The 25,345-nt window shown below is 42.0% G+C and overlaps 3 protein-coding genes across 3 annotated transcripts; 2 read left to right on the top strand and 1 right to left on the bottom strand.

Moving 5' to 3' along the window:
* The first annotated feature begins 1,302 nt into the window (after nucleotides 1–1,302).
* LOC120627364 (SID1 transmembrane family member 2-like) lies at nucleotides 1,303–11,825 on the top strand. Its single transcript, XM_039895356.1, has 19 exons — nucleotides 1,303–1,660; nucleotides 3,286–3,358; nucleotides 3,787–3,892; nucleotides 4,300–4,413; nucleotides 5,896–6,104; nucleotides 6,491–6,601; nucleotides 6,799–6,882; nucleotides 7,187–7,360; nucleotides 7,691–7,847; nucleotides 8,048–8,098; nucleotides 8,397–8,530; nucleotides 8,654–8,812; nucleotides 8,882–9,064; nucleotides 9,154–9,271; nucleotides 9,516–9,638; nucleotides 9,874–9,990; nucleotides 10,123–10,243; nucleotides 11,312–11,558; nucleotides 11,626–11,825. The coding sequence occupies exons 1-19, from the start codon at nucleotides 1,575–1,577 to the stop codon at nucleotides 11,758–11,760; spliced, it is 2,502 nt and encodes an 833-aa protein (XP_039751290.1). The 5' UTR covers nucleotides 1,303–1,574; the 3' UTR covers nucleotides 11,761–11,825.
* A 3,309-nt stretch (nucleotides 11,826–15,134) lies between these two features.
* Nucleotides 15,135–20,386, top strand: LOC120627313. Its single transcript, XM_039895278.1, has one exon. It carries the CDS (start codon nucleotides 15,326–15,328, stop codon nucleotides 15,821–15,823), a length of 498 nt encoding a protein of 165 aa, XP_039751212.1. The 5' UTR covers nucleotides 15,135–15,325; the 3' UTR covers nucleotides 15,824–20,386.
* A 2,197-nt stretch (nucleotides 20,387–22,583) lies between these two features.
* LOC120627694 (chitinase-3-like protein 1) lies at nucleotides 22,584–25,027 on the bottom strand. Its single transcript, XM_039895717.1, has one exon. It carries the CDS (start codon nucleotides 24,613–24,615, stop codon nucleotides 23,239–23,241), a length of 1,377 nt encoding a protein of 458 aa, XP_039751651.1. The 5' UTR covers nucleotides 24,616–25,027; the 3' UTR covers nucleotides 22,584–23,238.
* Nucleotides 25,028–25,345: the final 318 nt, after the last annotated feature.

Here is a 25,345-nt window from a genome sequence, read left to right as displayed (position 1 = left end):
TGACTGAAGGTCTGGAATGACGCGTCTGTAGCCACCTGATGTTTAGTTAATGAATATAATTATTCTCCATTTCGGGACTTTTTATCATTTGATATCTAAATAATATATCATTATCTACTTAAAATAAAACTCGTTACCTAGTTGTAAGTAAATCGAATAAATCAAACTAGCAAATCGTAAATTGTAGCCGATAAGCTGTTATCAGTGAAGTCGAGTTGACCTACTGCGGCCAGTGCCAGGCCTATCAGCGGCTTCGGTACTCTACTGGCCGTGCACGAAACTCCTCGGTGCAACGCCCGGAGGACAACTGCTCTTTGTGCGGTATTCTAAGCAAATCTGATAAGATACCCAACAGCGACGAAATACATAAATAAATCTACTACTATCGTGACTCAAATCTGACTGATTCGATGTTTGAAAGGATGCTTCAGTTTTTTTACACCGCGCTCTTAGCACACGGTACGATTAATTATAGTAAACATGAATCATATTCCAACATTCAAAATTCTTTGTTCATGTCTATCACAAGCTCTTCTAAAGCGATCATACATAAATATTTAGGTACATAATTGCGAGTTGATGCCGATAACTACGTTCGTGAACTTAAACCTAAAGCTTCGAGGGTTCCAAACGCGCCCTGGACTTAGAAGAGCCCACCGTTAATTCTTATTAAGCTGTGAAGTCAGAGTAACAGGATTTTTATAAAAACTTACGTTTTGGGTAAACTTTGAACAAATTGAGAGACATCGTTAAGATGTCATTTGGTAAATTGTTATAAAATAAAATAAGTTCTGTTGTACAACGCTGGCTTACAGCCGCGGGACTTGACTGCTGGCAACTCACAGGGTGTGCTTTTTATTGTAACCTGTAACTATTTCCTTACGTAATTAATAACAGCTAAATCAGAATGATATGCCTTCACCATATATTTAAAAAAAGTAAATAGCATCTATTTACTTTTTTAAGTATTGAAAAAAAATTGGAACATCATTATGCAACAGCTCTATAACCCTCATCATTTCAGTGGTCTATGCCCAGCAGTGGACTTAATACTGGAGCTGGACTGGAATCCAAACGCCGTTTACACGATCCCATTGGCCGCCAGATACGGAAATGATCGCTGGACTACAACATTGTAACACCATTCACCTGTGGACGCGCCTTATACCTAGAAATGATGAGCAATGTGTACGGTCGATAACTTCACATCCGATAACCGATATCTGATAACTGATAAGCGTACAACGGATTTTGGGCGTGAATATGACTGGTGGAGACTAGTTCCCGCGGTTGGGGCTGTTACTGCATCGGCCTTCAGCTAGAACTAAGTACATTGCTTAGGTTTAGCGCCGTCCATCGCGACCAGTGCACGTTCGCTTACTCTTAATAAGCTCCGTTAATTTAACTCTAACATTGATCATGTGTGATTTCAATTGAAACTCGTTAGTAATTACATAACCCAGGATTCGATTAAAAACTCATTTACATATACAAATTTATAACAGTTGTTGCATAGATAAACATGTGATACGCGTCCAGTGTGATATTCAATAAGTCTATATTTAAACGGAAGCATGGAGTACGTCTGCGGTGTGCTTATGGTGTTGGTGCTGCTGGGAGCCGGCCGCGCGAGTCAGCTGGTCACAGTGGTGCAGTCGCAGTAAGTGTAACAATGCTTCTCAGCTAACATGTAAACATTGTCTGAATTCAGTGAGCGGCACCTCTGCCTGTCGGCAGTTACACTCCAGATGCATTTCTAATAAACTATAGTATGAAATTGCTTAACTACATCTCAGCGTTCATACTGATGAGTATCAAGTATGAGTCAAGTCAAGTTTTGTGTATCGAGACAACTCATTTATTCAAATAGGAATGAAGCGTAGTAACAATCAATCTTGCATTGTATCCAGATTATGCTTACTACATTCGTTATCTTAAAACTAAAGTAACGAGGGCTCAAAAGCATTCGTTACTTTAGTATATATTATTAGAGTCGGGTATTCCTTTCGTCATCACCATCTCGCATTGCCACTTAAACCTATGTACGTCATACCCAAGCTTTTTTATCGTTTCCTTTAAACCAAATAGAAAATATAGGAAATTATGAGTCTCTGCGAATCGCTTGATGTCGTGTGTGGTGTCCACCTATGGAGGACACCTATGGAGGACACCACCGTCGCTATGGAGTCTCCACTAAAGCGCTGGTTCGGTCTTCGCATAGCTTAAATAATTTTGTTGTGGACACATATCTGAGAGTTGTAATAGTAAATGTTGTAGCTGTAAGTTTTTTAATAACATTTATGGTAGGTCCACTGAATAAGTAGGTATTATATTTTAGTTAGTTATAAATACGTACCTAAGCTTGGAAATACTTGTCAAGCCGATGAGCGAATTGTTTCGGTAGTGATAAGAGCTCGAACTTTTTTGTCGGGTTGCTATCAATCCGCGGGTCAAGGCCTGCCTCGTCTCATATTTGCCAATTGATTATTAAACAATCACCAATTTTCTAAGATACAAAACTACATTCCTCTTCAACATCTATTCCCGCCTCATCGTGTGTGCAGGAAGTTAGTGAACTCGGAATATTCTGATGAATGCCTGATGTTATTATTACATGAATATCCAAAAAAAAAAATAGTTTGATGCATCGCAAGTTAGTCTATTTGATGTAGGTTTGTTGTTTGTGCTATTAACTCTGTGAACGAAATGTGTGTTACGAGTGTACCGTGTACAGTGAATGTCAACCAGCCGAGCATGTTATCGGAACAACCTTAAACTAATAATACCACTTACTTATAATGCCGTCGCATAATCTCGTGGCCCCCTGGGCAGCAAGTCACAAGTGAAGGCATCTAGGCATCTCAAGGCATCAGGCAGGAACTAGGTTTTCAAAGCACAGATCAATCCCAATTTTTTTGTGTATGTATGTACGAAAAACTTAAAAGCACTGAATGAATGCAATTTCAAATAATACTGGCTGATATCAGAAACTATAGTTAAAGAAAATTACCCTTGTATGCCAAGCAAGCTACATTAAAAAAAAAAAAATTAAAATCAAAATCCTATAACTTAAATATGAAATACTTTTGTACAAACTTTTATCCCCCATTTAACCCATTCGGGGGTGACATTTTTAGAAACTAAAATATACCTACTTTTATTTAATTGGAAGCAAAAAATAAGGAATTCCATACTAGCTTTCATTCTTTATGAATAACTACCATTTTTAGAAATAACTACCTAGATGAACTATTCCTGTCTATAGCCTGTCTCGCTGTTCCACAGATTGGCTTACAATGAAGTGCACCAGCTGCTCCTCAACAACACCGTGGAGTACATATTGGAGTTCACGCCGCCGGTGAGCTTGTTATTCATGTACCTGTTCTTCACTAAGATGTATACTGATATAAAGCCACACGTGGCCACTGGGCGAGTTAGGTGCAACTATGGAGTAACAACACCTATTGGGCGGCTCGACCACAGGCGTTTGTAATAATGACCGGGACTGAGCGACGTTAGCCGTCGCTCAGTCCCGGTCACAATCTTTTCCCAGGGGAAAGATAAAAATTTTGCTTCTCCCTTTATCGACTCGCCGACCATTGGCGCCCTACTCACAAGAGGAAATAATATCCAAATTATAAATGTGTAAACTTCTCCTATTCCCTGTTTGAGTGCTTTGGCAGTTGGACACGTTAGTTTGATCCCTTGTCAGGAGATGTAATTGTTGTCTCCTGCCTACGCTAACCGAGCAGTTGCTACAGCTACAGGAAACTATTATCATTCCAGGCCGACGGCGTCGAGTCGTACGACACCATGCCCAGCCTGCTGTGGATGCACAGCGACGGTGGCGACGTCGCACACCCCGTGCTCGTGACGGCGCGCCAGCGAGCCGGTAAGGATACGCCTGCGTGCGCAACGCCACTATCCTACGTACACTCGCATAATAAGCACTGGCAGACATGTCTGTAGACCAATCCTAATCTTTCGATCGAAATGAGAGATCATTCTATTAATCGAAAAGCATGTTATACAAAGCACTTCGACCGCGTGGACGTCATTCGGCTTCTAGGGTACCTGATACACTTCTAGCTAGGCATCATGGTGGTATATTTCGACGGGGAATTCAAATAATTTGTTATTTTTTTGGATATTGCTGCTTTTTATTATAATTTTTTTACTTCTGTTATTTAATTTTAATTTGGTTGATTTAATTTAGAATTTGATTAATTTTTCTAAATTAACTCATTCATTGAATTGAACATGTAATTGGTTCCCGCCCCCGCCGGCGCGGCGCTGCAGGCGCGGTGACGTGGCAGCTGCCGTACGAGCTGGAGCAGCGCCTGCAGTTCGAGCTGGAGCGCACGCTGTGCCCCGGCGACTCCGCCGCGCCGCCCGCCGCTCCGGACCTCTGCGGTCAGTGCCGCCGCTCGCTTGCCTCACGCTGGCAGCACACGAACAGACAGATACACTTCGGTGGCGCTCCTAGGGTTTTCAATTTGAGGAAGCCTCCTGAAGGACAAATTTAACTCGACATGGTCTCTAAGTTACCATTCTTGTTGTCCTAATGACAAACAATATCGACAAATCTTTGAAAAACACTACGTTAATCGTAGTGTAACACTAAGTCAGCACGCGAATTATGATTGGAAACTTCGATTGATAATTGGTTGGACAAAGAAGTTTCTATGGGCTGTTTGCCAAAATTAAAAAGTAATCATAGAACGCCAAGTGTTTCTGTGAGTTCTGCTCTCCTAAATTTTTATGATGCCTGGTAATTTATGTCATAACCAGCCGCGATCCAATCATTCTTTTCATTAGAAAAAAAATATGCAATACCAACAAACAATTTGTTAGAATGGGAGCATCAAACAGAGTTCTACAGATCCATTACGATGTCTTTTATGGGCTTAGTATGAGAAATACACAAGTCCGGCGTAGGTAGGTTTCTGTGAAGTAAAGAGCTGCATTTTTTTAACAAATAAAAAAGTTTACCTTTTGTTCGCCATATTTTTTGAGTTCGCCACGGAAACAATTTGCACACAATTTGAGTTCATATTAAACAATATTTACATTAATTTATAAGAAAACAAACCAATAAAATGCACTATTCAACTCAAAAAAAACAATAATAAACTCGTAAGTAGTTTATAATCAATAATCATAAATAAATCTTTCAAGTGTCAACTAGTTCTAACGCAAATAATAACATTCGTGAAGTTGTTTCAAATCGCTCGCTGGTCACCTTCACTAACTTCAACTCGCATTCTGGCATTTGATCTCCATACTAAATTATTAAATATTCTAGATTGTCTCTGCTAAATACATTGAAATTTCTATGAGAGAGAGCAGTAAAATAAAAGCCCCGTACAAGCAAATGAGTGTGAGCGAGACAAAGCGGGACCTCCGATCTCCGAACACGCGAACAGCGCGATAGTGATAGTTCGGCGCGGCGCCGCGCCTTTCGGCTGGTTGCTACCACAGAGTCTACCTGCCAGAGTAACGTAGTGCTTGCAATAACGTAGACAAAGAATGTATATATACACATTATTAAGCAAAAATTAAAACAGTTAGGTATTTATATCCTCATTGCTATCAAGTTTTAATTATTTTGTTAATTTCATTTCGGAATAGTCGAGAAGAATTTAAAAGAGATATATATTGTAAGGCAAGCCCGGCTTTTCGGCTGGTAGTACCGCCACTGATACACTTTCAATAAAGATAATTTCTGCCATTTTTTTATAAAACCTATTTATGTGTAAATGTGTACCTATTTATGTAATACTTTTAAGTTCTCGAGTGAGTGGGTGGCCGCTTATTCTCTCAAGAATGGGACAGAGCCAAACTAACCGATAGAACCTAAATTATGGATTAGAACCGCGTGCTCGCCCGTTGCAGAGGGCGCGGAGGCGCGCGGCGCGTTCTCGCTGCACGTGTCGACGGCGTGCGCGGCGCCGCTGCGCGTGCGGCTGCGTGCGTCGCGGCCGGCCGCGTGGCGCCTGCCCTTCGCGCGCGCCCTCAGCCTGCACGCCACCGAGGTCGCGCCACCGGGCGGGAAGGGCTCCGACAACCCACCCGCATCGCTGTATACTATAAGACACCCTGTCGTTCGCTACTTTCCTGCGAACACTTTTAGAGAAACAACTATTCTAAGTTGTGCCAACAAAATACGCAGTGACGACCGGGTGGTGTTGTAGGAGCTCCTTTCCGACTAGTCTTGAGATGTATTATGTTTGTGTACTTGACCCCTCGGAAACATATGTAGCTCGAGAGGTAACTACTAGCTATGATATGCCTCTCTGAAATATAGCCAATTTTCGCCCGTTTGCTTAAAATGGTGTTGGAAGTCCGAGTATCACGAGTCTCATAATTTAACGCTTCGGGATGGAATTATAAATAATTGATGAACAGAATGTACAGCATCGCAAAACCCTTCGAATCCGTAGGCTCTTTAATTTGGCCTAGTTAATATAGCAGCCCGTGGCGCCCGCAGACGGCGCCGCGCGTGGCGTACTACGCCTTCGCGGACGCCCAGCGGAGCGTGCGGCTGCAGGTGTCGTCGCAGAGCGGCGCGTGCGCGCTGCTGTCCGTGCAGAACTACTCGGTGAGTGCGCGGCCGAGCTCCTGCCACTCGTTAATGCCAAATCTCAGCTTTCGAAACATGCTTTGTTGTATTATTATCAATTATTACCTCCAGACAATCGGTTGCAAAGTTATCTTGTGAGCTTAGGATTCTATTTTTCGTAACAAAAAGCGAGTCGTAAGCCGGCCCGATGTCGCTCAGCCCCTTCGTGTTTCCAGTGCCCCATCGCGCAGACGCTGGCGGACGTGGCCACGGTCGGCCAGCGCCTCACCATGATCTACTCCGGCGCCGTGCAGGTCATGGTGAGTAAGAACAATTGCTACTTTTAACCACGATGAAATAATTGCGCGGCATCCGCAACATGCTCTCTGTCAAGTTTATCTTTCGCTTCTGACGAATGAGGGTTATTGTGCGCGGATCCCCCGCCTGCCGAATATCAGCTGGTAGAAGTTAGGGTTAAGTAAGAGTCCTTAGCATAAATGCATAAAACTGACCCGAACCGAGCTCTTTAGTGTTTTCATGTAGGAATCAGGTATAATACCCGTCCGGCTATAGGGATGCGTTGAAATGTTTTAATCACGTCGTGTCGGTCGTGTGCGCCCGCAGCGCAGCGAGTACCCGCGCGGCTTCTTCGTGGTGACGCTGGTGTACCCCTCGGACGAGGCGTGCCGCGAGCGCGCGGACGACGACGCCTGGCTGTGGGGCGACGCCATGCTGCGCCAGCCGCCGCGTGCCGCCGACCCGCGCGCGCCGCGCAAGGACTTCGCCGTCGCCGTGGGGGTGAGCCCGCGCCACTGGGCATGCCTCGTCTTCGCATACGCATGGCATTCTTTAGTATAAGATTTGCTCGCTCTCAACCGAAGAGACGATTTGCATGTCAAACTATATACCGTCAAAGTAAAACGTACTTAATTTTACTCGATTTAGAGCCGCAAATCCTGTACTCTGATTTGTATTTTACGAATGTTCTGCCAGGGCTCAGCTGAAAAATCGCAGAGAAATCTGAGTTTTGAAACAATACGAATAAGATCCACTGTGCTTAATTATTTTATAACTCGAAAACGACCGAGCGAGCAAACCTTGTACTGAAGCTCGAGGGGTCGCGTGCAGGCGGCGCTGAGCCGCGAGCAGTACGTGGCGGCGGGCGCGGCCACGCTGGCGCTGTTCCTGGCCTTCTACGTGCTGTTCGGCGCGCTGGTGCTGGCGCAGCGCTGGCCGGCCTTCGCGCGCCTCGTGCGCCCGCGCGCCGTGCTGGCGCCGCGCGCCGGTACGTATGCGCACAGTGCGCTGACCGACGCGTACCGAGTTGTCTATTCATTGATCCATCTTATACGTTCATTTTATACGTTTTTATACCATATTACCCGAAGTACTCAGCGGCTTCGCACTTCCATCACAATATTATTTTAAGAAAGTTTCTCGCGTTTTGGGTAGAATTTCAGGCCTCATGCTGGATCCCTGTTTCAGTAGAGGAACAAGCGATGGACGCAGCGCCTGCGCGCCGCCGCCGTGGCTCGAGTGAGTTATTTCTCTTTAGCTTGTTGAACCAGCTTTCACAACAGTTAAAATGACTAAAAATATAAGATAAACTGTCTGAAAACATCATCAAAAACGTACAGTTTGCATCACCGAGTTCAATACAGAGCGACGTTCTTTACATTAGTTTGGAACATAATTTTTTTTAATGTACCCCTGTCCACTACGATTGATATGTCCACTATGATTGCCTATATGACAGCCGCAATGTATATTGTTTTCGCTGCGCTGACGGCTTAATGCGCGTGAGTGCGTGTAACTGAGGAGTGCTCGTTGGCAGCCGACACCTACGACAGCTGCGACGACAGCAACTCCGATGACGAGGAATCGGCCGCACCCGGCGCGCAGCCCGCGGCCTCGCCCGCGCCGCCCGCGGCCGAGCCGGGCGAGCGCACGCAGCAGAACGACTCGCAGGTACTGATGGATCTTGTATCGTAATTATTAAAACGGTTCAATAGGGGCTTACGTATACAACTTATGCCACTTAACACATGGCCCTCCCGTGGCCGGGGAAGTAACCCGCGGCTGTGTCCGCAGGGCCCGTTCGGGCTGCCCGCGGCGCCGCGGCTGGCGGAGCTGGCGCGCCGCTCGACGCGCACGCTGCGCGCGCGCTCCGACCGCTACCTGCACACGCTGTACACCGTGGCCGTGTTCTACGCGCTGCCCGTCGTGCAGTTCGTCATCGCCTTCCAGATCGTACGCCGCTCATCTAATTAGTCGTACGCGCTGCCCGAATGGGACTCTGACCGTGTGGCCCGCCCGCAGTTCCTGAACGTGTCGGGCTCGCTGGACTACTGCTACTACAACTTCCTGTGCGCGCACCGCGCGGGCGCGCTCAGCGACTTCAACCACGTGCTGTCCAACCTGGGCTACCTGCTGCTGGGCGCGCTGTTCCTGCTGCAGGTGCGGCGCCGCCGCGTGCGCCGCAAGCGCGAGCCGCGCCACCCGGTGAGCGCCCGCCCGCGTGCCGCGTGCCGTGTGCCGCGTGCCGCGTGCCGCGTGCCGGCCGGGCGCGCGCTGTAACTGACCGCTTGCAGGACTACGGCATCCCGGCGCACTACGGCCTGCTGTCGGCGCTGGGCGCCGGCATGATGGTGGTGGCCGTGCTGTCCGCCAGCTACCACGTGTGCCCCAACCGGCTCAACTTCCAGTTCGGTGCATATTTCATTTATATATTCGTAATCAACAGCGTTACAGTGAAAACTGTTTCATAAATAGTTTCACTTATTAATAGAAGCGTGAAAGAAAAGCTCGACGTTCGCCTGCAGTAACAACATATCTCTTAAATTTCTGCGCATTTCAAGCAAGCTTCCTCACGCCTATTCGCCACGATTAAGTGGTAACTTGTGTTTTTGTTCTTTTTCGCAATTTGCATCATTCTCTTCTACAATGTTCGCAGACACGGCGTTCATGTACGTGCTGGCGGTGCTGATCATGGTGAAGATCTACCAGTCGCGGCACCCTGACATCAACGCGCGGGCGCACGCCACTTTCGGGGTGCTCGCGGTGCTGATCGCAACCGGTACCGGTCCCTCCCGTTGTAATGCCTGACGAGAGAGAGTCGAAACATGTGTGCTAATGGTGTTTAAGAATAGTTCCCTGCGTTTTAGTCCCGTTTCAATTTGATGCCGATCTGGTAAAAGTTCTTTTTAGATACGTGCGACCTACTGCGGCATGCGAGTTTGCGTCGTGCGTGTCACTGATCCCACGCTGGACGCGGTATTGCCGTTCCGTGCCCTAACCCGTGCTCTGCGCAGTGGTGTGGGGCGTGCTGGGCGGCGGGCGCGTGTTCTGGGGCGTGTTCACGGCGGCGCACGTGTTCACCGTCCTGCTGCTGTCGCTGCACATCTACTACTTCGGCCAGTTCCGCCTCGGTGAGCCGTCGCAACACCTCCTGCCGTCGAGCTACGCTCTTGACGTGACGCTATTTACAGTTCCAATATCTCGATAATAGCATTAACTCGACGTACTCGCGGAATCGCGTCTAACTCGCATCGCCCTCGCAGAGAAGGAGAGCCTGGCGCTGGCGGCTAGCGAGCTGCGCAAGGGCGCGCGGCCCGCCTACCGCGCGCGCCTGCTCATGCTCATCGTGGGCAACGTGCTGAACTGGCTGCTGGCGGCATACGGGTGAGTGGCGCCGCGTGGCTAAATATGGCCAGGTATTAACTTCATGACTATCAATGTTCAGGATGGCACTTATATCTCTTCTTGATTAATCGTGTAATTTATGCTAAAAACCTAGTTTCTTAGTAAGTATTTCTTCTCATGAATATTATTCTTTCTTACTTTTGACATAGGTACTATTAAAGTATTAATTTTATAAAAGATATCATTAAAGTCCACAAACCTGCATTAGAGCAGTTTCATGGCTCTGTACTCTATAACCCTATCTCCCCAAGGAGTAAAATAAAACAACTGGACCCACTCAAATACTGTATATTAAGCTTCTCTATCATTCAGATTACTTGTTAGCTTGAAATGACTCTACTACCATGTTCGAATGCTGTCTTCAGCAGAGAAGAGCACTGGCAAAAAACTATACCGTTGTCATATGTTATAACGCTAGGCCCTTTGATACTAGACAAATAAGACAGGTCAAACATAACTACTTTTATAACTTATAACACCAGGACTTTTGGAACAAGTTGTTTGTATGGAGGAACCTCTGCTACATAAACTGTCTGTATAAAATAATGCTTGAGCTCCATATATGATACCTAAATAACCAAACCAAAGGATATAAGTGATATACTTGCCTGATGCAACATCAGGTACCACCATAGTACCAACAACTTTCAACATCTCCATCAACAACATAATATACGACTCTTGTTCCGCCACAACAATATTTCATTAAGAATCTCGTTTCCATTTTAAATCGTCTATACCCAAATTGTAACGTTTTATCACCATACTTTCTTTATCTCCTTTTCTCAATTAATTAATTCAAAATCCGTACTAAATTTTCTTTCCCGCCAATCTATCTTGCCAAACTCGCGTCACCGCCCTAGATGATATACTTTCTTTGATGGTTTAGTAAAGGCCATTATTCTATTTCCAAAAAACAGAATGAATCTGCTATCAATGAGTATACAAACTGTTATTTTAATGATATATTTAAAATAATCATCGGGTTTATCATTGATAAAGCATTTTAATTCCCTATTTGCGATGCTCACGGGTGTGCCCTGGCAGGCTTCTGCGGCAGGGCGGCGACTTCGCGGGACACATGCTGCTGCTGCTGCTGGGCAACGCGCTGCTGCACATGCTGTTCTACCTGGGCATGAAGCTGGCGCACGGCGAGCGCCTGCGCTGGTACGCCTGGGCGCTGCTGGGCGGCGCGGCCGCGGCCTGGGCGCCCGCGCTCTACTTCTTCGTGGCGGGCTCCTCCGACTGGTCCACCACGCCCGCGCTGTCGCGGCACCGCAACCACGACTGCAAGGTACCCTGCGCCCGCGACGCGCCCGGCGCGCACTCTGCGACCCTGACCGAGCCGTCGTGCCCCGCAGGTGATGCAGTTCTACGACAACCACGACCTGTGGCACATGCTGTCGGCCGTGGCGCTGTACCTGTCCTTCAGCGCGCTGCTCACGTGGGACGACGGGCTGTCCGCCGTCAAGCGCACCGACATTCCCGTGTTCTGACCGCTCGCTCGCCAGGTGGCGCGGGCTCTCCTGCCTCCTTACTCTTAAGCAATAAAACTATTTTGTACGAAGCGGTTTCATTTTTGTCTTCTACATTAAAACTCTCTTACAAAAGACTGTAATCCTTTTGTGAAAACGACTTTAAAAATGCGAACCACAACCCTGCTCTTGCTGACTCGCGAGCAGTCGTCTTGCACGCTATGGCATGCGATTATTCAGACTATAGAGACCTGTTATTTCTTAATCGATTTTAAGATTCAGTGCAACAACAAAACCACCAATAAATGTTGCCGACCCAAAAAACCCCCAAAAATATGCTTACAAAAATAATTTAAAAGTATTTACCTTATATTTTCATCAATATACTTGGATAAAAATTATTATAACTTTTTACAGCAATTAAAAATTGTATTATCGCTCGAAAAGGTTACTAGCTAGTAGCTGTACGTGTACCTACCTCACAGCTCCTTTAAATTTACAAAATTATCGGCGAAAAGAAAGTTAATTTTTAACTACGAAATAAGTCCTTTACAATACCTATAACAGAACATTTAGTCCGCATATGCTGATAAGTCAGCTTTTTTCAGGCTGAAATCTTATTATTTTCATAAGTAGTTTTTGAGTTCATTCATTAGGTATATACAAGCATACCAAAAATTTAAACTTCATTGATATATAGACAAAAACAAGAAATATTTGGTTTTATCTTCTATATATATATAATGAAAATGGTCTTCGTTTGAGGCTCAATCACGCCTAAACCACTGATCGTATCGACATGAAACTACCACCATTCGATGCGAAATCTTTCCTAGATGGTTTATGAATTCCAATATCTATTTTTTGAATTCCAACATTCCTTCATTTTTTTATTGCTGTTTTACTTTTATGAACATTTATCCCGCTAATAAAAACAAAAGATAAGCATTTTCTCTGGATTCTTTTGTTTTCATGGATTTCAACAGAGTGTATTAAACGGATTATGGTTTATTACATTCAGCTAAGAATCTACTCACGGTAGTGGAGAACGGCTGGACCAATTGGGCTTTTTTTTATCTTCAGAATTGTCAGGAGAAAGTTTTGTATGTAAGAAAATTTTAAAAAAGCCCGATAAAAAGTTAAAAATTTCGATGATAATCGAAGAATTCCCATCTATATAGTCACTCACCACGAAATCTCGGGAACCATAAGACTTAGAAACGTGAAACTTGGTAGGAATATTACTTTTGCTATGTAGAGGTCAGCTATGAATAAATAGATTTTAAGAAATTCATTCCCCAAAGGGGATTGCGGGGGCGTTAACAAAGAGCAATTCCCGTTTTTAAACTATAGCTTATATAGACTTCAAAATTGGTAGGAATCTTCTGTAAGAGGTGTAGAAATAGGCTATGAACGAATTTTACGATAGCTCACCCCACAGGGGGTTGCGGGGGTGGGTATTAACAATTAATATTTTTAATTTTCCAGCTAAAGCTCCTACAAGCTCCAAATTTTGTAGGAATTTTCTATAAGTGATGTAAAAATGATTTATGAACAAATTTTACGATATCCCACCCCAAAGAAGAAGGCGGGGGCGTTAGCAATGAAAATTTTCAATTTCTAAGCGATAGCTCCTATAGACTCCAAATTTAGTGAGAGTGTTCTATATGTAATATAAAAATGATCTTCGAGCGGATTTTACAATGAATCACCTCCAATAAGGTTCGCGGGGGTGGGTGTTAACAATAAAAAATTTCAATTTCGAAATATAGCTTCTAAAAATTCTAAATATGGTAGGAATCTTTTATTATTCACATAAAGAACATCTCAAAATGGATTTCAATAAAGTCTACTTCCGATAGGAATTGCGGGGGTGGGTGTTAAAATCTAAATTTTTTATTTCTAACCTGTAACTTCTACAGACTCCAAATTTGGTGGGGATCTTCGTGTATGTAGGGATATTCGTGTATTTCCTTACAACAATCGTCTTTTTGGCAGCGGAGAAAAAGTCATTGAGAGGTTTCAAAAACTTAACTTTATATGTAGCTATCCAATCAACGGACTAAGAATTTTACATTCATTTTACTTTTGCAGACTACATAACCGATGAATTCTTTTATTGAGGGATCGCGGAAATGTAACAGATTAAAATGAATGCATTTTCCAAGCACATGAGATGTGGAAAAGAAATTTAGTTACTTATTCCAATAGAATTCATAAAGCCAACGGATTGTTGATCAGTAATCAGTACAATATGTTTATAGATTAGATAATGACGCCATTTCCGTTAAGATTCCAGAATAGCTTATGTTAAACAATAAAACTGACATTCTTTATTTGAATTCTATGACACTTATTTTTAAGTACCACCTGACCTGCATCTAAACTATACAAGTTTAGTGTAGTTTGGACATATAAATCTGCTAGGGCCTGCATGTTGCGATGTTGTGTTTTCTTCTAATCTATTGTAAGCTCAAAAAGACTAGAATCCATAGGCACCAAGACAGTAAAAAAGATTTCATTCAAAACAAAATCATTCGTCCCGAGTATGGAGGGTAGAGGTAAGGAGAGTCATCTGTGTATATGAAAAAGTGTCGTAAAAATGTATTAAATTAGGATGGCGCCAAATTTGCATCAGGGTAACTCTTAAAAGAAGCGCCAAATGTAAATATTGTTAGAGTAGGCTTGAAAAATAAACAAGGAAGTATGGAGATACAAGGAAGTAAGGTTATATTTACCACAATATTTTGTACAACGTAAGTTGTTGAAATTCTCAATAATTAACTACTTTAGTCGATACTGACATTAAATTTTTTAACTCGGCATACTTCAATTCATCTACGATTGCTACATTCATACCATACCCTGTGCATCCACCAGCGCCATTGTGGAGGATTTTTGAACTGTTATTTAGCGCATACAACTGGACACTTTTTCAACATTTCTCCCATATAAGATGACTCTCCTTACCTCTACCCTCCATAGCCCCGAGCTAAGGTCTAATCATGGAGTATACTTGCGATATTTTTTTTAATTTTTAATATTTAATTATACTATCATTGATTATTTTTCTTTTTTTTTTAAATTATTAACAATGCTTAAGAATAAATTAAAAAACACTATTAAAAATTTATAAAAAAGAAGTTTCTCTTTCCTTGTTTATTTTTCAAGCCTACTCTAACAATATTTATATTTGGCGCTTCTTTTAAGAGTTACCCTGATGCATATGTGGCGCCACCCTTATTTAATACATTTTGACGACACTTTTTCATATACACAGATGACTCTCCTTACCCCTATACTCCATGGGTCTAATAAATCGAGTATCGTCTGCGTTTCCCGTATTCGGTCGTATAGTGTCTATTGTCTAGGTCCTTTAACTGAGATACCTAGTGCCCCATCCGTAGACAGGTCCCATCCGTGTGCTGGTGGTCGTCTGTGAAGTCTATGGTCAAGTGTCAAATGACGTCACGTCAGCGACATTCGCATTCTCATTATTTTTATTTCGCAATTTCCAGAATATTAATGGTACAGCACTATTTTTAAGCGTTTTACCCTAGAAACCTCACTTAAAGAAAGCAGTGGAATGGACAACCAGTACTACTACAAGTTAATGGCGAGTTATTTATCGAAACGAAACTGCGACGAGTCTTTCATGAGGTATTTTTTTGGAAAAAATGCAACAAAGAAAACAGCCGAAGAGCTGGAGCGGGCGGACGAGCGCAAACGAAGGCTGCAGCGTGAGAGGTCCCGGAGGTACAGGGCCCTGAAAAATGCGCGACGGCAGCACGAAGGAGTGCGCGAGAGTGCGGACAACGAGGCCGCTGGGAGCAAGTCCTGCGTGTCCGTGGACGAGGAGCTGAGCGACGCGGACGAGCCTCCCACGCTATGCGACCTGCGATACGATGACAAGTGGCGAGAGCCATGTGCGTCGTCCGACTGCGCCTCGGACGACAACTCTGCGCACGGCGCGCCCGAGCGCCTCCAGCCCGCGCGCGACTTGAAGGAGCTGCTCAGCGCGCCTAACACTGAGCTGGACTACCAGACCGTGCACAGCCTCATGTTCCACTGGCTGCAGACGTAGCAGGCCGCCGCCGCGCGCGCACCCGGACCATATCATGCGACCACACGACTACTACTAGGTATATTCACACTTGTTGATGACGAATTACTATAAACCAACTGCCCCCTTGCACCAAAACTTGTGACTATCGCTGCAATGATTATGTTAGTTTTTTGTATCCTGCGGCTCAATTCTACTATTACTAGAGATTGAGGTCTACTATGTTTGCAAGTTTTATAACAGTACTCATGCAGTCACTCTGTAGTTTATGCAACAATAAGAGAAAGACTTGTTGCAAGTTAACTAGGATTTAGTTTTCATTTGCTAGTGCTTTTGTATTTGCAGGATGAAAAGAAACTTTATGTGGATTGTGTCCTTTGTGTTGTGGCTGACAAAATTTGGTGCCAGGGCCAGTGAGTGTGCTTAAATCCAATATGTAGTTTCACATATCGAGGCGTACGTGCAGCTTTTATAGAAGTATGAAGTTTCACAGTGGAGAGAACCGTCCTGCTCTAGATTAGGGAATAGTTTATGTAATGTCTTACTGTTACAGGCTCTTTGTGATTTGTAAAGTAGTTGTACAGTGGTGATGGGTCAGTTCTATGGTACATGTTGTTTGAGTGCAAGCTAATTTACATTTGACGGCACCAAACATAAGTGATTGCAAAATAACCACATGTTTATTAACCAATTTGAAATCTTTCCCATTAAATAAAAAAAACTGTAATTCTCCTTAGGGCTAGGAGAAATGAGAACTGTGGAGCACTGCACTGGATGTGTGTTATGTTGTAATCCAAAGTCCACAGTGCCTGATAGATTTTGTGTGTCAAAGCAAAGCACTCAAAAAAAATGTTGATTTCAGTGTTAGGGTAAGGTAAACATATCCACCTAGATTGTATTGAATCACTTAACATCTGTATTTAATATGTATCAAAATGAAGGTTGTGCTCAATTCTTAAAGTTTAGACACAGTGAAGTTGATCTCCCATAAGTGAAATGTTCTAATAATTATCATTACGACTTGGCTTGAAACTGTGTAACCTCAGTTTTAACCCAAAGAGAAAAGATTGAATTGAAAATGTCAGCCATTTGGTCAATGTCTGCTTATATTCTAATTGTAAGCTTCTTCACTTGTATCAATTCTTTACACAAGGAAAGTGGAAACCCCTTACTCAAAACTAGTTTATAAATATTCCATTAGACAATAAGTTGTTAAGTTGCCATATCCTAATATTTAGATACTTGATATTATATATGCATATAGAGAAGTATAGAGTTTATGTATACCTATAGTTTGTGATATGATGAATTTACATTTTGTGCGAAATCTACAACATTAGCTGTACTAATGTAGTATTGACCTAGTGTAAGGAACAGGGTATGAGTGGTGGGCCGACACTGCCCTTCAGTCTTCAGGCTGCTTGCCCTATGATGCATTTTGAATGAGATTCACTGCCTATACATTACATTCGGAACATTCCTTGGTTTTAAACAATTGCTAAATGTGTTTTGTATATTCTTCGTTGATAACACAGCATTCCTAGTTTGCATTAATGTACTCAGAATTGAACTGAGTCATCTATTCATATTAAATTTATTTAAAAAAAACTAATTACTGAAACTGTCCATAGATATGGATTGCAAAGTTACCATTCGTTGTTTGTTGTTGAATTGCAGTTCATATTTTGGCACTGCTGCACTACACCTCAGTTTAGTAGCAGTTAGTTCCAGTTCTGCACTGTGTCCAAACAGCACTTTGCAGTTGGCTTATAATTTGAATGCAGTCAGCCTATATATATTCAAACTATATACAGTGGCATTTTCCATACCTTTTTATGTACTGAGTATGTGGTCTTAAAATCCAGCAATTTAATAACATAACTTCTGTTGGCTATCTTAACAATATAAAGAATGGGTCAGATCATATATCTTTGCTTATGTCTTGAACATAATAACATCAAAGTTACTTTCATACTGTGTCTTGTTGCTTTAGAGTGTTTTATTTATATCAGTCATAGAATTATTATACTATGTAACTTAATAATACTCAAAAAACTTATTGCTCTCTTGTAACAAATTATTAATATAAGGCAAAACATTGAAATTGAATAGCCATATTAAATTAATATTACACCTCCAAGGTGGTCTTAGACAATATTGTTATGTTTAGAACATAGACTTATTAGTATTACTGTATATTGAAATTTATATATATATGCTTTTAGTTACTTAAGAGTTAGAATTAATAATTTTTTTTAAGGTATCTCTTTATTATAAGATCTCTACATTTTTTTTAAAATTAGAATCTGCCTCTACCAGTTTTGTTTTTAGCAATGTTATGGTTATTGGAGTTTTTAAATTGTATTAATACAGGATGAGATTAAAGGAAGGCATATAATATTTATATTAGAGATGAGAGAAACCAAGTCTTCAGAGTAACAAAAAATATAGGCACTGATTAATCTTTTTTTTTTTTTTTTAATAAGAATGTATATCTAATTCTTTAATAGTAATGGCTAACCATTTAATCTCCCTGACCACTCCTGAAATATCACCCTGTTTAGTTTGTTTTAGTGAGTGAATGAGAAGAGACATACATTATAAAGTATGAAATGTCCATGAAGTAGATAGACAATGGTGCTAATTCAGTTTAACACAAATCCATAACTAAGGTAAATTTAACTCAAAAACAGTGTGTTACTTTTCAGGTCATTGCATGACATAGCCAACCTAGCACCATTGCCTACCAGCCATACATGCTAGTTAGATTAAGAGCTCCCGCAAACTACAGACTTACAGATTGTTAGTGGCTAGCTGGTGATCATTGAAACTATGTCAACCACTATAAAATTAAATAACATTGATGATGAGATTTGGTTGATTCTTCAATAAAGCATACAATGCTAGGTCAGTGCTTTGAGACCATTAACATTCAATATTTTAAACTTCATGCATTTTGTATTGATATAGGCAGATCCATATTGATATTGGGCATGTATTTGTAAATTATGTACATGCTTATATAAGCATAATAGACTAGGTACATGGACTACATGGATGAATAAGTTCTAAATATAATTTTCCAATTAGCATGAATACATGCCATACAATATCAAAACTTTCTTTTACTCAAGGGATTACTAATTGTAAAATTCAAAATTCATTTATTTCAAGTAGGCCTAATACAAGCACTTTTGAAACGTCAAGTCTGTCCGTGTGTAGTGACTCTACCACCGGTTCGGAAGGCAGATTCTACCGAGAAGAAGCCGGCAAGAAACTCAGCAGTTGCTCTTTTCCAATATCAGTTGTATTTTCGAATATCAGTTTTTGTAAACTGGTACTCATAAATGACTATTACAATAATTCTGTAAGTATTAAACGTTAACCGTGGTATTAAGAATGAATATGGCAAGTGCTATTATTTTAAAATGTTTTTTTTTAAATGTCCAAAAAAAATTATAACTCTGAATCTAGAGCGTTGTTGTAATAGGTACTGCACAAGCAATGGTATGATGGTAGATGGCCTATATGGCATCTTTGATATAAAATTTATTTCATTGTATCAGTTTCCGAACTTTGCGTGGCGCAGTTGTGTGCGGCGTGTGGCGGCACGTTGCTGTTTGCGGAGCCAACCAGATCCATCATCGTATCAAATTCAAATAGTTCGTAGTTTGCGACGCCCTCGTATCCTAATAGTCTTAAGTACATTTTATACAATGTAGGTGGCGCTAGTAAAGTGCGTAAAGAGATGTGATGACGACACTGGTGCTTCACTTAGTTAATGATAGAATCCTTAAGTTTATTAAGTTGTTTCAAGTTTGCCACGGACCCGCCTCATTAAATCGATGTTAATACAGAACCCTGGGGCGATGAATATAGGCGGCGAGCCTTGTTATTGTAAAGCATATGTTTAATGTTTGATTTGGGACCTCGTAAGTGCAATGAGCGAGGAAAGCTTATTTATGGCCCTACCTCAACATACTATTTGTTTAAATGTGCGTGCATGCGTTGTTTTAAGATGTATGTTCTTGACGCTATTTTAAAATAAGCATATTATTGGTTCCGCCTACTTATATTCAGCGCTCCGAGAAGAAAACATTGAGTATGCTTTCAGCTGACCGCAAATGACAGCATGCGCAGAATAAATTATTTCGATACCGTGGTCACTTGATGACGTCATTTGGATTTTTGTGCTATACAACGCGTTGCGGCGGCGCTTGTTGTAATGTGCTGAAAGCTCAAAGCATTGTTAATCTCTGTCATTTGTTACAAAATATGTATTGTTTCGCTTGAGACTGCGCGGCTCCGGCGTGCTCCCGTCTTACATATCATAGTATTGTTGATCCAAACTAATGCGGTTTTCGTAGTTTAAATGTTGCCGACAGCGACACTGGCGTTTCCATTAGCGTCGATGGTGCCCCAGGGGGCAGGGGGCCTTGTAATGAGGCGCTGCTGAGCGCGATGGCTGGTTAGATGTGGCAATTGACAAACGCTGCCTCGGAACAGAATCACGTGTCACACATTTAGATGTACTGTGTAGGTACTGTAAGGTAGTGCCATATTAAAGAGCTTCCTATTTTTAAACTGTCTTGTTTATTAAACCCTAGTATGGTTTTTATACTCAACGCTATTTGATCGCTATCAACACTAGATAAGTGTGGACCGATGGACCTTGGTTTCCGGCGATGCTGCCGGGCTAACTCCGCATCGTATACCGCAGCGTTGACAGACCCTCAACTTGTTGGTAACGATTGCAACATTTTGTCTAGATAAATTTTAATGTTAGCTTTAGGTATAGAGCGATACATTTTTTTGATTAATCCTGCTTGCTTAAAGAGGAAACTGATACAAATTAGGTATCCTATGTTCATCTCCGGGATGCGAGTTCTCTCGTGTGTAAAATTTCCTCAATATTGGTGTAGTGGTTCAAGCCAAACATACGTAGGAAACTATCGAATACACAGAAACCTCACCTAAGCATTCATACTATTAGCACAACCAACCGAATGGTTCGCTAATTATTTTACGGTTTATTCTTTACGAGTCTAGCTAGCCTGTAAAATCAATAAAAGTTAGTATACATGAAACTAGCCTTCTTGAACTCGCAACTTCTAAGCGATAGGTTCAATAAGTATAATTAAAAAATGAATTTGCAGGTATATAATCAAACTTAGTGTTTATATAAATTCGATCGTTGTCCCATATGCCTTGCGACTTGCTGCTATCTGTCAAGAGCTATGTCCTTTATCTCCGACAATATTTATCAGATCTCCATTAAAATTAGACTAAGTATCGATTATAAAGCATCCCCTGGTAAAAAATTCAAAATATATGAAATGTGCAGACAAGACTTTTTCTCCGACTAATAAATTAAAGTTAATTTGAATTGGAAAAAGATTCTGCTTGTTTGATTAATTCCGCCACCTCAAATCTTCTAAGTCTTCCTGTTTGTTTACACTTTGATTGTTTTCTGCGGGATGCTGAGGACTTTGGTACGCCCATGGCTATCGTAATTGCCAAATGACTATTTTTTGAAAGTGTTATAATGAAATTCACCAGATCCGCGCGTTAGGCAGAGCTTTAGGCGTTAGGCAAACCGAAAATTGCAATTATATTCCTCGTTATTTAATATTAAACCTCAAAGGTAGACATCTCACACGATCGAACTTTGCTCCGTGTGAACTGCACGCTTAAATTATCGCAATTCATCCTAATTTAATTCGTAGCCACCCACTCAATATCAAGTAGGAGCCAAGCCTTGAACTTAATAAAAATTAGAAGGTATTGGGCGCCAACTCCCACGGGCTGTTTGGCCAATGTTAAGTGTCAATGTCGATCCGCATAAAAGGCGCGAAACATTATATATTTTAGGCTTGATAATATTATCCAATAAAGTATTGCACTCCAATACGCTGAACTAATTACCACAAATCAGTTCTCTCGGAACAGCATTGCCACGTAAAGTGCCAATCTCCAACCATCTCCGTCTCCAATCCGCACTTCGCCAGCGTGTTGGACTATGGCCTAAACCTTCTTTCTGAAAGGAGACCCGTACCCTGTAATGGGTTGAGCACGGTGATGATTATAATTGCATTGTTAGTGATACAAAGTCCGCGTTGGGCTTTAAATAGACAGGACCGGTAGGCGCCGCAGCAAGCTTCAAATTGTTCTTTTAAAAGAGCAGTGGAAAAATGCATTGCTATGATAATATCTGTAGGAGTTTCAGATTACACAAATTACATTTTTCCTTCTTTAATGGGGGTGGATAAGATAAAATGTAAATTTTTCAGCTATCAAGACTGCTAAAATCTGATCTATATATATACAAAAGTATTTTACGCCGTTTAGCTGCCACCCGCCAACCTGACGTCGACTTGGCGGTGCATTTTGTTTTTAGTCTCATTTTTGTTACGTTGAACTACTAATTTTTTTTTGCATGGGTATCAAATATTACTAAATAATTGATCATGTTTCATATTTTGATTTCATTACTTACCATCCGCGATTCTGACACATACGAAAGGTGGGACATTAATAAGATGATCATCACTCATTCACTGCTCTTAAAAAGGGTTGGTGGGCTTGGGTAGCGAGCTCTGATTCTAAGGTAACGATTTCAACAAGGTTTCCATTTCATCATCTTGACATCCCAATGTAGAACTTACCAGGCCAGTGTTCCCGAACGCAGCAACGCAATTTACTTCTATTTTTGAAATGGGACCTACCGAAAACGGAATTTGTTTCTACCCTATTTCAGGATTGCAATTAAAAGACAAAAAAATATTTTAGATTCAACTATTACTTTTTAATGCAATAAACTTTAAGTGTATTTACAATTTGTAACATAAATAATTATTAATACCAGAATCACAGCCACAAAATAAATTATCTTAGATTAAATTAAATCACAGAAAATGTATGCCACTATAAACAAATTAACGAATGGACGAAACGCAAATTACAACGCATGTATATCAAAATGTAATGTGGTGCATAACTGTCGATACTGAATGTTTATAATCAGCTACACTACTCAGCGAGCGGGTCCGCACTCGTGCGCGCCCGCTCGAGTGGAAACTCCCACTTAAACATACGGTTTCTTGCATTTTTTCTAATTGTAAAAGTCCGCTAATGAAGTCGACCAGAGCCTCGGTGCGCGTTCTGTGCGGACGAGCACGGCCCAGTGCCCGGCGTGCCCCGCAGTGTGTAGCCCGCCACTCCGCCGAGCTCGCCCGCCAAGAGTGGCGCGTGGGCGCAGCCCGCCCACCATGCCCCGAGCCAGCGCGCGCCCAGAGTCGACACGCAGACATCGGCTATCATGAAATCGTGTACTATGTTTAAAATCACCTACGTCAGCAGGAAAACGAAGGTATGTATATTAGCGCAATGGCCACATGTTCCTTGTTTTCATCTCTAGTTCTCTAATTCGAAAACTTTTACATGCCTCTGAGGGTGTTCTTGATGCTGAAGGCCAGAGGAAACTTCTCAGTGCCTTCCACCCCACTGCATTTTCCATCGTAGTCATCTGCGTTCAGGGAGTATATCATGGCACCTCGCAGGTTGTTGCGCCTTATATACTTTGCTTTTTCTATGACACTCTCAGGGTTATCGTAGGACACCCACTCTGAATTCTTAAAGAAATATGGCACCTTTGCATCCTCATCCATTTTGATTGTTGATTCATTTTGAAATTTATTCAGAAACTTACAAATGTCCGGGTAGTTGACAAAGCCTTGTTCACCCAGAGTTCCAAAACCGACAGCGGGACTGCCCACTTTAGTGTTGTCTCTATTGACTAAAGTGAATGTGTGGCCATAAGTAGGTATACCCACAACAATTTTGAATGGGTCTAGTCCTTTGGTCTTGTACATCTCCACTGTATAGTTGGTGTTTAGAGTTGCCAGGTAGAGTTGTTCACTGGCTCGTGGATAGAGTGGAGAATTTAACCCTGTCATTGGTGTGAACTTTGTGTAGGTGTGGAAGTCATAGGTCATAAGGTTGACAAAGTCAACGTACAGATTAATCTGGTCAACATCATAGGCAGCATCTACAATAATCTGGGGAGCTGCCACTGCTACAGTGAGCAGATAGTCTCTCCTTTCTCGGTTGTACTCCATTCTGATCTCCCTAAGCAACTGTGAAAAATGCTGTCTCTCTCTATTGCCAAAATCGTTCTGATACTTCACCACAGGGAATTCCCAGTCAAGATCAATACCATCCAGTGTAAGGTTCTTGAGTGTATACTTAATAGATCTTATGAAAGTTTTCCTACAAGTGTGGTTGAAAACCATTTCTGAAAATCCACCATGATTCCCTGCACCACCCACTGAGAGGAGTACTTTCAAATTAGGATTGATCTCTTTTAGTTTGACAACATCAGATATGACCTGATGCTGGTATCCTTCTAGGAAAATTTTCTTGTCCTTTATTTGGGCAAAAGCCACATTGATGTGAGTGCATAGGTTCGGGTGGATGTCGGCGGGCAAGAGCTGGCGGGCGCCGGGCCGGCGTGGCGTGGGCATGTCGTAGTAGCACGACACTACCTGGCTGAGGCCGCCGGGCAGGGGATGGCTCCGGTAGTACAAGCTCTTGGCCGCGACGAGGTGTCGGTAGCGCACCTGCAGCGCCGCCTCCCGGCGCCTCAGCAGCAGGGCGCCCGCCAGCAGCGCCGCGAAGGCGCACGACACCAGCAGCAGAATGCCCAACAGCACCATGTTACAGCGACGACGGTGTCCTTTCCTCTCAGCACAGTTCTCGATATTGATTGGATTTGCATAATCGCTCTTGTTTATTTGAATTTTTTTGAAAACCATTTTGGGCACTAAATTTATCCAATTTCAAGATAATGCATCCGTATCTTTGTTGTAAATTTTAATTAGTGTTAAGTTACTCTTTGTTTGTGTTGTTTGTCCAATGACGATTGATTCGCGAAGTGCGTGAGTCTATTTTTTCGATCAATTGAAATTTTGTAATTCTTTGTGTAGCTAGGTAAGTAAACTTGATTTTATAAACTGCACAACAAGGCCAATTTAATTACTGTACAGACAAGTTTCTAAATTCAGATTATTGAAACCAAACACTTTATTATTCACTATATGCGCTATTCACCATTTAAGTTTCAGAAAAAATATTAAGATAGACTTCCCATTTGAGATATGATGTATTTTCTTCTTGATCAGTAGTAAGCTTATTCTATTCTTTCGGATAGGCTACCTAATTTCCTTAATATTCAGTAAATAAACAGTTAAACACAGAGAAGTTTTTATATGATAACTGATTACTGAATTACTGACTTATTGACTTAGAGTTATTGACTAGAAAAAATATTTTTTTACTTGTTTTACGGAGCTTCGGCTTCTATCCACAGATCTTTATTTTCAGGTAGTTTATAGCACATATCTGTGACCTCCAATATTTATTCTTCTTCTTCTTCTTCTTTTGATTTATGGCTTTTCGTAGTGCCAAAACAGCAAAAAATATTTATTCCTGAAAGTCTTAAAAAAATCAGTGCCACAGATTATACAGGTTATCAAGATATGTGCC

The sequence above is a fragment of the Pararge aegeria genome, chromosome 11 (assembly GCF_905163445.1).
Source record: "Pararge aegeria chromosome 11, ilParAegt1.1, whole genome shotgun sequence".
Lineage (NCBI taxonomy): Eukaryota > Metazoa > Arthropoda > Insecta > Lepidoptera > Nymphalidae > Pararge > Pararge aegeria.
This window is presented reverse-complemented; position numbering and strand designations above follow the sequence as displayed.